General features: G+C 52.8%; 1 protein-coding gene across 7 annotated transcripts in view; it reads right to left on the bottom strand.

Moving 5' to 3' along the window:
• LOC119159344 (cyclic AMP-dependent transcription factor ATF-7) overlaps window positions 1-13027 on the bottom strand; it is a 69717-nt gene that overhangs the window by 6234 nt on the left and 50456 nt on the right. For all 7 annotated transcript variants that reach the window (XM_037412060.1, XM_037412059.1, XM_037412058.1 and 4 more), the window contains 7 exons: window positions 10986-11120; window positions 10235-10392; window positions 7578-7677; window positions 6237-6350; window positions 4975-5121; window positions 3490-3687; window positions 2111-2219 (listed from right to left, as the gene is read on the bottom strand). In XM_037412060.1, the coding sequence (XP_037267957.1) occupies window positions 2111-2219; window positions 3490-3687; window positions 4975-5121; window positions 6237-6350; window positions 7578-7677; window positions 10235-10392; window positions 10986-11120 (961 nt within the window). The remainder of the gene's footprint in view (window positions 1-2110; window positions 2220-3489; window positions 3688-4974; window positions 5122-6236; window positions 6351-7577; window positions 7678-10234; window positions 10393-10985; window positions 11121-13027) is intronic.

The following is a 13027-nucleotide window of genomic DNA, read 5'->3' on the forward strand; positions in this document are numbered from 1 at the left end:
GGGTTTGCTGGGGTGGTTTTTTTGGCCATTTTTTATATAAATTACCTGGTTTGCTCTTTATTGTTCTCCAGAACATTAAAATCAATTACAGCCCATTACAAACTGTTTGCTCACTCGCTTTCTTTCGGTAACTTGAAGCAGTACGATCGAAGGGATGGGAGGCAAACAAAGGCAGAGAGCTTCTTCCCTGCTCGTTTCTGAGCGACGCAGATTGCTTTCCAAAACTTTGGATTCTCTCCCACAAACAGCCTGCTGCGCCCAGGCAGAGCTTCTAACACACAGGATAATTTGTGACCTATCAAATGCCAAGGCGAGAGCAATCAGACCTCTCTCTTTAGGGGTATACACTCATTATCTACAGATGTCAGGAGGAAATTCCCTCCTGTGCACTTGGCTAGATGAATTACGGGTAAGATGCGGTCACCTTCCTTTAAAAGAGCAAAATAATGGCATGAGCTGGGGTACTTCTTCCACATCAAGACGGTAAACCCCATGACACCGGGGGTGGGGGGGCGGGGGGGAAATTAAAAAATCAGGAAAGAGGTTTACAACCTTACCAGGCACCAGCAAATGTACTTTAGGGCTCAGTTTTCGACCAGGTGCCAGAATATTGTACCCCCTTCCCAAACGGGTTTTACCTTCCCTTGCGAAACCTTGGCTTGGCCTTCGCCGGCGTGCTGAAAGACGCGGCTAGCACAGCAGATTTGAAATCTGACTTGGCGGTGAGAGAGAAGGTCGAGCAGAGCCATATAATAGTTTGGCATCCCAAAAAGAAGATTTACAAGGTATTACAAATAAAACAACCCAACTGTACATGAGGCAGCTGTAATTCCATCGAGGGAATCTGGCATTTTTGTTTAAGGACCTGCTTAGTCACAAATCTCAATAATAAAAAAGGCAGCCAGGAAGGGGGGGGGCACGGGGAGGGAGGTGTGAATTTAATTTTTATTATTCAGATGTGTGATGAATTCCTATTATTGGAGTAGACAGACTGTGAGGAATAATAATAGGAACTGTAAACTTTGGAAGTTAACAGGAAAAATCATGTTGCCTCTCTGCATTATACACAGAGTGAACACCTGTCTGCAAGGGCTGGGGGACAGCGAGGATTTTCACGACCACATTACTCAAGCTCTGAGTCACTGTAATGAGTGAAAATAAACTGGCTGTGCTGGGCCCCGTGCAGCATGTATTCGTGCCTCACCGCACAGGAGAGGAGCGTTTCGGAGACCCAGGAGGTGGGGATCGGGAGGCAATCAGGAAGGACAGTGCCTGCTTCCTGGGCTTTTGTTTTTTCTCCCCTGTCATTACTTATCTCCATCCATCCCTGCCTCTCATCCTGTTAATCTAGGCGACGCTAGGGGACTCCAGCATCCTCCCAAAGTCTTTGTACGAACACCGCAGCGTGGAATTGTTATTGCAGAGATGACATAAGAACCCAGGCATAATGTTTAGCTCCTGGGTTGATTATAATGAAATAGGCAGCATTAAAAAAAAAAAAAAAAAAAAAAAAAAAAAAAAGGAAGAAAGAAAGGAAGATAAAAAGAAGCCTTCTTACTTCCAAACCCGAGCCAATTTGATGTGAATTGCAGAGAATGAGATATAGAGCCCCATGATGTCATTTATAGAGTCTGGCCTTTCCTGACTCTGGCTTCGCTTCCAGATCAGCAATAGTTTTTAACTTCAAAGCGAATATCAAGTGCTTGGCTCGCTGCCTGGGAGCCCGCGCTCCCGGGAGAAGCAGACGTATGGATCTGTCAAATATTCCACTCTACCCAGGCGTGGAGGGAGACGCGCCACCTCCTTCCCTCGGCGCTTTCATGCTGCGGCTGCCCTGGCCACCTGGATCTTACACACCAGGTTCAAGTGCCGATTTGCAGTGTGGATGTGCGGGTCCACCTGCATGGATCCTCCTCCGTGTGGAGGCTGTGGAAGCCCTACCAGCAGAAGACACAGGACCAAGGTCTGCCCTGTCCTGCCAGCTGCAGCAGCTGGAAGCTGATGGAGCAGACACTAAGACAAAGACTCCCTTCCCTTACGTCGTAAGGCAGGCTGCATCTGCTTAGACCTACTTAAAGGGTAGTAAGGACCAGCAAAAGTCATCACTCACCGAGATAGCCCTGTGTTTTCTTCTGTAGTGCAGTGACGGGGCAGTCCTTGTGAGCCAGCAGGAGCTGTTTAAGTTGAGCAACTTCATTCCTCAGTAGCGTGACTTCATTCTGAGATTGAAAAACAAACACGTGCGTATGCATCACTCACGCTCTTGACAGCAGCCTCCAGCAACGACAGGACGTTAATTTATGTGCCCTGTAAACTTCAGATTTGTTGTCTAATCTGAGATGCCTCTGGCCCCAGAACACCAAACAAAGTTTCTGGGTTCAAGGAATTCAGTGTGCAAGCCATGGACTGCAGCGTTTCCCTCCAGCAGCCCCCACCGCGGGCTGGAAAGCCCCTCGCTGTGTTAATCATCTAATCCTGGACATAGATTTGCCTGAGCCCTCCCGCTAATGCCAACTGCTGGAGGCAGACACTCCGGCATGCTGCTGGCTCTGATGGAAAACTAAAACAGAGCAAGAAGCTGAGTGTACAACCAGCTCAGCCACGCCAGGCTGTGGGGAACAGCATCGCTCCTCCAAGCTCTCGGTACCTCTGTGAGCTTCTTCCCAGGTCTAACTCCCCTGAAAACTTTGTGCAGCATACTACTCCTCTGCTGAAACGTTTGGAGAAACAGCTGAAACCCAGTCAATTGTATTTCAAAATCGCCTGAGGAAACAGTTTCTATAATTATCTTGGGAAGAGAATAAAAATACCATGATCAGTGCTATTGAAAAAATCCCACCGCATGAGTCACTGGCCACCAGCAACAGAAAAAGCCCAGAACAGACACGGGTTTGGTCTTTGCAGACCCTTCGGTCCTCGGCCAGTGCTGGGAGCATTAACAAGGGGGCTAATGGCAATGGAAATGAAGTCTGTATTTTCAGATGCGCTGCACTTCTGCTAGGCAGGCTGGGGGTGCTGCCAGAGAGCTGGGGAAACCCAGTTCTCCAGAAAACAAAAAAATGAGCGTGGCTGCAGGCCACAGCTGCAGAGCTGCTCACCCCAGTGCCAGGTCCACTGTGCCTGGAAGGGAACTGGGACTGCTGGTGCCTACCCCGCACCAGCAGAGTTCTCCCTCTCCACAAACACAGCTGCTCCTGGGGCCTCGGCTCTCTGCTCCTGAGGCCGCTCCAGCTACTGTCCCCACGGGCAGAGGCAGAGCCCTTTGGAGGGGGACAGGGAGGGAGACCAAGAGCGCCAAAGCACTCTGCCCCCATGGCCTGCTCGAGGCAGGGCACCAGGATGGCAAGCAAGGAGTGAAATCCAGGCAGAGAGGCAGCGATCCCGCTCCAGAGAGCAGCATCCAAGCGCATGCTGTCTCCGCAGCACAGGGAAGACGTTCCCACCCGACGGTCCTAAGGCTGTGCTCAGCCTCCACAGTTACATACTCACGCTCAGCTGGATGTTCTGGGTGGTGAGCTCCTCGGCCTTCTTCTCCAAGGAAGACACCCAGAGCTTGCGTTTCTGACGGCAGCGGGACGCAGCAGCCCGGTTCCGCTCCAGGAACCGCTGCCGGCGCTCGTCCGGGTCCTCGTCAACCGTACGTCTCCGTCGCCCGCCAGTGCTGGGGGTGGGCTGGGCAGGGGAAACCTGGAGATGGGGCACGTGGGAGAGAGAGACTGAACAGAAGCTCTGGTGCAAGCAGGCAGGCGCACACTGGTGTAACCAAGGTCTGGCCGAGGAGAGAGCAGCTCCCGCGGCGGGGGCAAATGGGGATTTGCTTTTGCAGAGCAGCCAGGACCGTGCGGCTGCGATGGGCGAGCTGGGGGCAAAGCCCCTCTCACAGGTGACTCTGGCAGCCCTTCCTCAGCTGAACCTGCAGCGCCCGGCAAACTTCAGGTGGGAAACCCCACCAACTCCCCGAGATCCTGAACCCAGTGAACATGTGAGTGTCAGGGGAACCAGTGAAACCCCAAATCCTACTGGTGGCACTGGCAGAGACGCCTCCTCTCCTCCGTGCTGAGGCAAAACGTGGTGAATGACCACAGGCCACGCAGAGGAAACAGCCATCCGTTTAATGTCACTTAAGAGACTTTAAAAAACACTTCACCCTGCAATGACAGGAGATTCCCACATGGCCAGCGACCACGTACCTGCTGACAGAGGGTAACCTCCAGCTGCAGGGCTGGGAGTGCTCGATCCCGCTCTGACGCACGTCACCACACGTGGCCAAAGCGCCGTCTCCATTTGGGTTCGGTAACTCACCCCCGGAGCACAAGCAATTCCAGTTTTTGAGTGGGCAATTGGCTTTAAAAATTAATTTGGGTGAAATTTTTCCTGAGTACCTTCAGCCAAAAAAGCTCTCAGAGGCAACTGGTACAAAAAGATTTAGTAACGCCGTACATTTCCCAGTTTTATTTTGGGAGAACAAAGGAAAAGTCTGCGAGGGCAAACAGTTGTGCAGACACAGGCTCGCCGGCGCTTCTGCGAGGGCTCTGTAATTACACTGCCACAATCGGGGAGTGCAGTTACACTTCGGTACTCACTGTCAGGCAGCATATGGATATTAAACTTTTGGAAGCCTATCTAACTGACGGAGCAGGTGGCGATCCTGATGGAAGGCTGGCATTTGGTTAGCTGGCAGGAGCCAGTGGAGTTGATTGCCTAAGAGGGGAGCGTTTAACCCCAGTAATTGAGCAGGGAGAAGAGAGCGAAATACTCTTTCGAAACTCCAGACCTTGTCAAGCAAATTAACATGTTGCTGAAGTTCTCTGCCTGGTGGCGTTTGAGAGCATTAGTGCTGAAGCGGCACTGAAAAAACAAGGTGTTTAACCTGTTCTGCAAACCGGGAAGCTGCGAGGTTTTCCTCCTTTTTCCCCAAAGCCCAGACCCCCCCAGCACCTCCAGCCCAGCCTCGCGGGCTGAGCAGCAGCAGACCTGCGGCTGAGCTGGGGAAGGGGCGTCAGGGTGCTGGACCAGTATCTGACTCTGCTCCGGACGTGCAGTCACCATCGTGCTGGCTGATCCCACCACCAGATTGCTGCCATTCAGTGAGGAAGATGCTGTCAAGCTGGCCTTCAGCCTCTGTTAAAGGAGAAAAAATGGATCAGTAGACCTGTCCTCCACACTCTTCAGGCTTTCACCAGCTCCTCTTATCATCCAAGAAGCCACGCCGCTGGGGAACAGGCTCTTCAGAGACTGTGGCTGAGTCAAATGCAACTGAAAGCCATCACCATCTGGCCTACCCAAAGACAGACAGCAGCTTCCTACTTCGGCCCAAGCAGACAGGTGTCCGCATCCCAAAATTGCTACTGCAGCTGGCACCAACCCACCCCTCAACTGGCAGGCTCTGCGGAGGGACCATGGACTGAACAGGCTGCGGAGCCCAACCGTCCTCGAGCACCCGCAGAGGGTCCTCCCGCGGCAGAGAAGGACCTACGCGTGATCCAAGACCATGTCTTGCACGTCCCTTCTCTGGGCAGCCAGATGCAGGATGGCTCTTTCATACCCCAGAATTTAAGATCTCTCACCCCTCTGGTCTGCCCAGGAATCCTGCAGACACCAAAGCAGGGTGTAACGGGAGCAGTGACAACGCAAGGGCAACGGCAAGCAGCACTGCTGCAAGAGGTGGGTTTGCAAACACCTCCACCCTGTCTTGGACACAAAACCTGGAGGGTTTCACTGCTCTTCATTCGCAGTTTGCTTCCCCGGCTCTGTGCGCACCTAGTTTGAGCCATGAAGAGCCAAGAGAGGAATATTCTTTTGTAAACTTTTAGTTAGAAAAGGCCTACATGAAAACCATTACCAGGATCCTTGGATTACAATGCAACAACTCTTCTCTTGGCTCTGCCTTCCTCAAACCCACCTCCAACCCATCTGTCATCTTGGAACTAGAAGCACCAGCTTTACAAAACAGCCGTGTTTAGGATGGGGCTGAGGTTTGTCTTGACAATAGTACCCCTGCTCTGCCTGCCAGAGCCACAGCGCTGATTAGTCTAATATTCCTGGTGGCATTTGTAACACCTGCTCTTGGTGCGGGGAGGTGTTCCGATGGCTGCACAGGATTTTGGAGAAGCAGTGGCTCTTCACGAAGGCTGCAGGGGAAAAGCCTCCATATGGAGTCTCTCCTGGAGGAGCTAGTGACTTAGGGACAACGCTGTGGACACAACACCCTCCCCAGCACGCCTCTGGACACTTACCATTTTGGCTTCAGAGTGCACTGGAAGTCCTGATGGTGAAATGGACCCGCTGCTGTTGATGGGCGGCCCAGGAATACCAGGAATGTTCGGCACCATGGACATTGGCCGAGCCAGCTATTGGGGACGAAGCAACACATGGGTTTGGGAAGCTGAGGTGCTTTTGCAAGCATGCTCCGCGAAGCGGCTCTGTAATAATTCCCCGGCCAAGCACATTTATAAATCTTGACAAACGTTCAGCGTTTAACTACTGCCATCCATTACGCCTGCTGTCACTGAAGGCCAGCAGCCACTCCTTTGGTGGCCATGGTGGCTGTTTCGGAATCAGCCAGCCATACCAGCCCATCACTGCGGACAGGGAGGAGGGCAGCTCTGAAGCCTCCCTTCCTTCCCTGCCCTCCCAGCGGGCTTTTCCCCACCAGTGCAGGAGAGTGGATGGAGAGGGAGGGTACGAGATCCCCCCTGGTTTGCTCTATTGCTCTGGCAGCGCTATTGCAAAGCTGCCACAACACCAAGGGTGAGTCACAGCATCCCCTCCTAAGCACGGAGGGTCTTCTCCCTCACCAAAGAGGGGAAACAGCCGAATTTGCCTTCACTTTTATAAGCCACTTCTATAAGCACCACAAAGGCAGGTCGTGTTTCCAAGGATCAGGAAGGTGCAGATATGTTTCCATGCCCACAAGCTATGCCAAGCTGCCTGCACATCTGCCTGCTTTGACGTCAACACTCCCGTTACCTGAGGCAGAAGGTTTTGGCCATTACTCACTCAAAACCCAAAAGACATGCCCAGCAGGACAGACAGGATTCACACAGGCTGCCTGGTCGGGAGCTGAAGCACTCGGAAGACCTACAAGCCACCCACCAGGCAAATCTGCTCCCGAGTTCTGCACCATGGAAAATTCTCTGTATGCAAAAAGCAAACCCGCAAGGCTGATATTCAAAGAGCTCTTTAGCGCGCTGGCGAGGTTAGGGTGGCTTTCCTGGCCTGCAAAGACCAACATGTTCTCTGCAAGCTCGAATGGTTTCAATTGAGGCACACTGTTCCAAATGGAAGCAGCTAATCAGGGATCCTACAGTTCCCAGCCCTGGATCAGCGGCATGAGCCATCTGTCCAGGCAAGGCTTTGGTTTTTTCCAGACTTATTGCCCTCCAGTGTGATCGGCATGTTATTACTACCTTGCCAGAGCTGGCCCCCCGCCTCCTCCTCCTCTTCCAGTCTTATCTTGCACAGAGGGGGAGATATATTTTAATTTTTACAAAATGGAAGTGTCTGCGTAAATTTGGCAAGGGGAAAGCGCTGTCCCCTCCTCTGCCGTGCAGAGCCATGTTGGAAGTTTCTCTCACCGATATAACAGAAGGCATCTGTACGGGAGGGCCTGGAAGGACGGGCATGGTCTGTCCGTTTGCAAGCTGCACGACAAGTGGAAGGGAACCTGTGGGAGACCTGGAGAAACAACAATTCAAGTTCTCATGGACTATTACAAGTTTACACTGTCCCGGCAGCCCCGTGAGCTCAAGGGCAGAAGCACGAATTAATTCTGGCTAGAACTCGGGCTCACTTTCCCATTTCTGAACGGCCCGTTCTGAACGGGAGGGTGCCAAGCCTAGCAGAGCTTGTGTGAGGGTCCCTCAGCCCCCGCACACCCCCTGCACGTGCCAGTGTCACGCCGAGGTGACCCAGGCTGCTGCTCCTTGCTCGGGGCTGGCTGCAACACTGGTGGCCAGCGCCAGGATGTGCCCTGGCTGACACCTGGGCATACACCCACCACAGATGCCAAGGCCCACCTGAACGGGCAGAAAAGCACATCCAGGGGTTGCTGCAGCTCCTCCTCGGGGAGATTAAAAGTGCTGTCCTGGGCTGAGCCTGGTGCTGGGCAGATTGGGGATCTGGGCAGCTGCTCCAGTCACTTCTCAGCCTGTGAGCCGCACCAGCCAAGCTCCCGTGAGAGGGTTTACAAGGGTTTAGCTTTCCGTTAACAAACGCTTCTGACTCCAGAGAAAACCTCCTAAATACGGAGTCGATGCAGGGCTGGGCTGCGTCCTCCCAGACAATGGCTCTGGGGGATGGGAACGGCCCCGGCACCGCAGGCTCGGGGAGGCAGCGATCGTGCCGGAGCCTCATTATGACAGATTGAAAATACCAACAATTTTTTCCATCGCAGGTCACTTTGAAGCGAAAGGCAGCGTTTCTGCATGTGGGGACAAGCTGGCACACCACCCCCCCCCTGCCCCTTGCCTTCATTTTGGAGGGTCACAAACCTCTCCGTGCTCTGGCTCCGACCCTCCGGACTCTGCCTTTCTAGGAGAGCGGAGGAAAAGCCGGAGCCGATCTGCTCGAGCCAACGGGAGAGGAAGGAAACCATTCCTGGCAGCAAGGGCTGATCCCTGCTCCTCCTCCCTTCGCGGCAGGGAACCGAATGGAGGCAGAGACGAGCCGGGGACAGCAGAGCAGAGCTGTTGGGAGCCTGGCTTTGGGGGAGGGAGAGAAAAAAAAAAAAGTCGCTGCTGCCTCCTCTGCCAGCCCAGGGAAAGGGACAGAGGAGGCTGGGCTGCCTGGGATCCTCAGAGGAAGCTCTGCTGGCATGGAGTAACGGCAGGGTGGGGAGAAGCAGGGGACGTGGGTCAGAGGGGGGAGTTCATCGTGCCAATAACTCAGGCTGGAATTTTTAAGGCTGCCTTGGGAACGTGAACGCTCGACTCTCATTCATTTCTATTGGGCATCCCAAATCCTCCAGGCTGCTTTGAAAATTCCAGCCTAACAAGCCGAGTTACAGGGAGGTCACAGCCTCCCCTCCATCTCTGTCACGCTGACAACCCCACCACGTCCGCAGTGGCCCTAAAGCAGGGACCCTTGCTACAGCTGCAGCCCCACCTCTCCATAGAGTGCCCTAGGAGGGATCTACCCCTGTGGGCTGCAAAGGGCACATAAAATCGTATTAAAGTCTAGCTTGCTTACTCCAGTTCTGATTTTTTCATGCCTCCAAGTGCAAGGGGACTTGGTTTCCAAACAGCCCTGTGAGTCTCTGCTGCGCTGGGTTACAGAAGGAATATAACGCCCTTTCAAAACCCCAGGACAATCGCTTAACCCCTTAACGCCTCAAGACAGGATTTAAAACTTTCCGTCAGGAAGTCTGGATTGATGGTGCCAGAGGGTCAAAGCAAAAAACACACACAAAAATATGAACTGACAGCCAAAAAAAATGGCCTTGTTAATGTAAGGAGCCAGCCTCAAAACAAGGGTAATTAGAAAGAGGCCAGGACCACAGCAAAAAAGAAGCATCCTGACACCAAAGAATAGAAGTGGGGCTAAATATACGTCTCCTGAGGGCTCATTGTAATGTGTTTCCTGCATCCTTCAGGCTCCTTCCTTTTATGTGCGGGGCCGGAGCTACCTAGCAGTGTGGCAGGCTCATAACTGCGGCAGCCAGCGCTCTGGAGCCTCCGATCCAGATTGTTAAAGTGGCAAAAAGGAGCAGGTCATTAGATCTGCTGAAACAAACAGCTCCCGAGGCAGAGGCTGACCATGCAGGAGGCCAGCAGGTTGCAGGAGAGGTTACACTTCAGAGGCAACAGCTGTCTGAGAAAATCCCAAAGCCATTAAAGAACCAGACAATTTCCTACCACCAGTTTAGCCGAGCTCTCTCCACCGCGTCAGGCTGCAAAAGCAACTTGGGAGTCCCCAGTCAGGCCACACTCCCATCGTAGACAGCAAGTGTCATGTCAGCGTGTTTGGGGATTGGGTTTAATTTCTCCCCGCGGTGAGTTTTGCCTCGTTTCGTTACACTGCGACAATTAGTTCCTGCTTTCTGCACTTACACCCCATTCTGCTTCTGCAGACAGCGCTGCAACGAGGCCCTTATGCCCAAGCAGCCGCAGCGGGAATCATGGCATCTCGGTTGTTCTGACAATCAGGGAACTTATTTAGGTACCTAATTACTGCCCAGGAAGCCTGACGGTATGGGAGAAAAACCTCGGCGTGCGTGTCCCTCTTCTGTACTTACCCAAGCTGTCTGTTGGAAGGGGGAGCCTGGGTAATGACAGAGGTTGGGGAAGGCAGCGTGGGGTGCAGCGGGTCGTAACCCAAGTGTAGCGGCAGCGAGCCTGGGCGCACAATGGTTGGAGTAGGCGTAGAAATGATTACAGGCTTGGAGGTGATCTCCTGAAGAGGATCAACAGACAAAAGGAGACATGCTGTTACTTATTAGCTTAATAATCACCAGGCTGTCTCTTCCTTCTGATGACTTACAAGTGATTTAGTGAAATAACTGAGGCACAGAGAGGAGCAACGTACCCAAAGCCACACTGATCTGATGTCGGCGCAGGGAGCGCGGCACAGAAATTCAGACTCCTGCCGCCCGCAGCAGCCTCTGGGCAATAATTCCCCTCCCTGAACTACTGCTCCAGCCCCAGGCAGCAGGAGGTTCTCCTGATGGAGAACGTGTCAGCCAGACTAACCCGTTCTGAATCACCAGCCCCCTCTGGACACAGGGAGACGGTTTTGGAGAAGACACGTTACTTGCCTGGCACTTCTGCCCTGCCAGAAAAGCGCTCCCAGGGTGAAAGGCAGGGCCTTCTGCATTAGCCAGATCCATGCGGAAACTTAAGGGCAGCAAGCGTGTATTGCAGCGAACAAGCTTTCCTCTTTCCTTCTAAACCAGGAACCTCACAAGCCCAAACCAGGCCTTGGCACCCAAGTGGAGAAGCTTGTTCTCCTCCACCAGACCTCCGCAGGGCATGGTCGGGGAGACCCACCTTCTCTTTGTTCTGCGGCGACTGCGGGTTGGACGCAGGGCTGTCCGGCGGGGACGAGTCCACCTCCACTGGCTCCTCTTCCTTTATCTTGATGTCCGGCGTGGAGGGCAGAGACATGTCCAGGGCTCCGGCACTCTACAGGAAAACCAGCCACAGATTGAAAGGACAATTAGCTCATATTGTTTGTGAAACATTCGGCTGCTCCCAGAGGAAGAGCTACAGCTCTGAGCTCTTGCCAAATTATTATTATTTATTTGTACTGAAGCAGCATCTGGGAGCCCGAGGTGGAGATCGGTGCTGTGCTGTGCCGGCCCTGTCCAAACAGAGACGGAGGCCTAGGAAAGACAGTCTCTGCCCCAGATGGCACCATTTTGTGGTTTCTCAGTCACACACACACACACAATTCTTTCCATGGGTTAGGTTTTTTGGGGGTTTTTTTTGTGTTTTTTTTCATAAAAGGGCTCTGCTAAGGAGAACAGGTAACAAAGCCAAATGCCTGTGAGTTACAGAAGGCACTTTCATTCACAGAAGAGCTGTAAAGCATTGTATAAATCAGCCTGAATTATTTTATTACCCGATTATCAAAAGCAAACAAAGAGCCATGCAAGTTATTAAATATCTATGAGCGCCCCATTAAAATAAAACCCAACCATATGCCTGAACCTGGCAACTTGCCACCACCCTGGGTTCCGGCAGTGCCATGTGCCCCATTTTAACCAGTTAATGACTTGCTGGGGACGGGAAAAGGGCAAGGTGACAACCAGGTGGGGGAACGACTAAACTGAGCGGCCACCTCTCCCCTCCCCAGACCTGGAGGAAGACAAGACCTGGGAGAAGATGTCATGCAGGAGCATGGGAGGAGCACGCGACGGAGCAGGATGCTGCATTCAACTGGGCTACAAGAGACCTCACAAATCACCCGGTCCCTCCTTCCGTCCAGGGCAGGAGAAACGCTCCCTAAATCAGTCCTGACAGCTGTTGTCCATCCTGCTCTCCCCCTCTCCACAATCAATCCCAGTGCCTTCCTTCACTTGCCCGACCACTGACAGTTCGTCCTAGCGTCTAACCTAAACCTCCTCCTTTGCTGCATTTTAAGTCCTCTCCAGGGAGGGAAAATTGTGGCAAGAGGGTAAATCCAGGCGTCCACGGATGTTCTTGCTGCTCTTGAGTGGGGTGCGGCTCCAGCACCACTCTGCACTGATTTACGCAGGAGCTTTGCTTGCCCTACGTGCAGTAGTAACCATTTACCTGCCCTTTTAAGCAGAGATGTTGCACTGGGAATCACAAAGGAGAAGGGATTAACATGCAGGAAAGTTTCAAACCACTTAAAGTGCCTCCAGGGAAGCTCCTGCTGTGCTGATGTTTTTAATTAACATGCTGGTGTCGAGACCACCCTTGGAACTGGAGGACAAAACACAACAGCAGCAACTGGGCTTGATACAGCCAAATGTCGAAAGCATCTCAGAAATGCAGCAGGCAGCCCTGGCCAGGGTCGGGAGTGACAAGCCATCTGGGCCCGGGGACCTCGCCTGGGCAGAGATTTTCTAGGAGGGATGATGCTTTCCCTAACGCCTGCACCCACCCTGAGCTTCACGCCGCCCCATTTGCCCAGCTGCCGGCAGAAATATTTAGACTGCAGTCATCCGAAAGCAGAAAAGGAAAACATCTAACAGCCTAAGGATCTCCGCTCTGGCTATTAGGTAGCGCAGCCCAGGAGATGGGTGGTCTTACATATAAAACGACTGGCTAGACTGTGGGCTGCTCAACCATTTACATGTGAAACCACAAACGAAAAGCAACCACCTTCTCCCAGCACCGGGGTCTGGGCTGCGGAGAACAAAAGGCAGGGAATTCAGAGCATAAAATGCCACGCAGCCCGACAAGGCCCTGCAGCATACCAATGAGAGAGATCAATTTATGCTTTAAAGAGCCCTGTTATTGGGAGAGCGGGTGAAAGACAGTTTTCAGTTTTAATTCTGAATTCCTCCGTTCCCCATCTCAGTGAAGATTTACGCGGCTGTGCTCCTGCAGTTTATTTCCGA

This window comes from Falco rusticolus, chromosome 19, assembly GCF_015220075.1.
Source record: "Falco rusticolus isolate bFalRus1 chromosome 19, bFalRus1.pri, whole genome shotgun sequence".
NCBI lineage: Eukaryota > Metazoa > Chordata > Aves > Falconiformes > Falconidae > Falco > Falco rusticolus.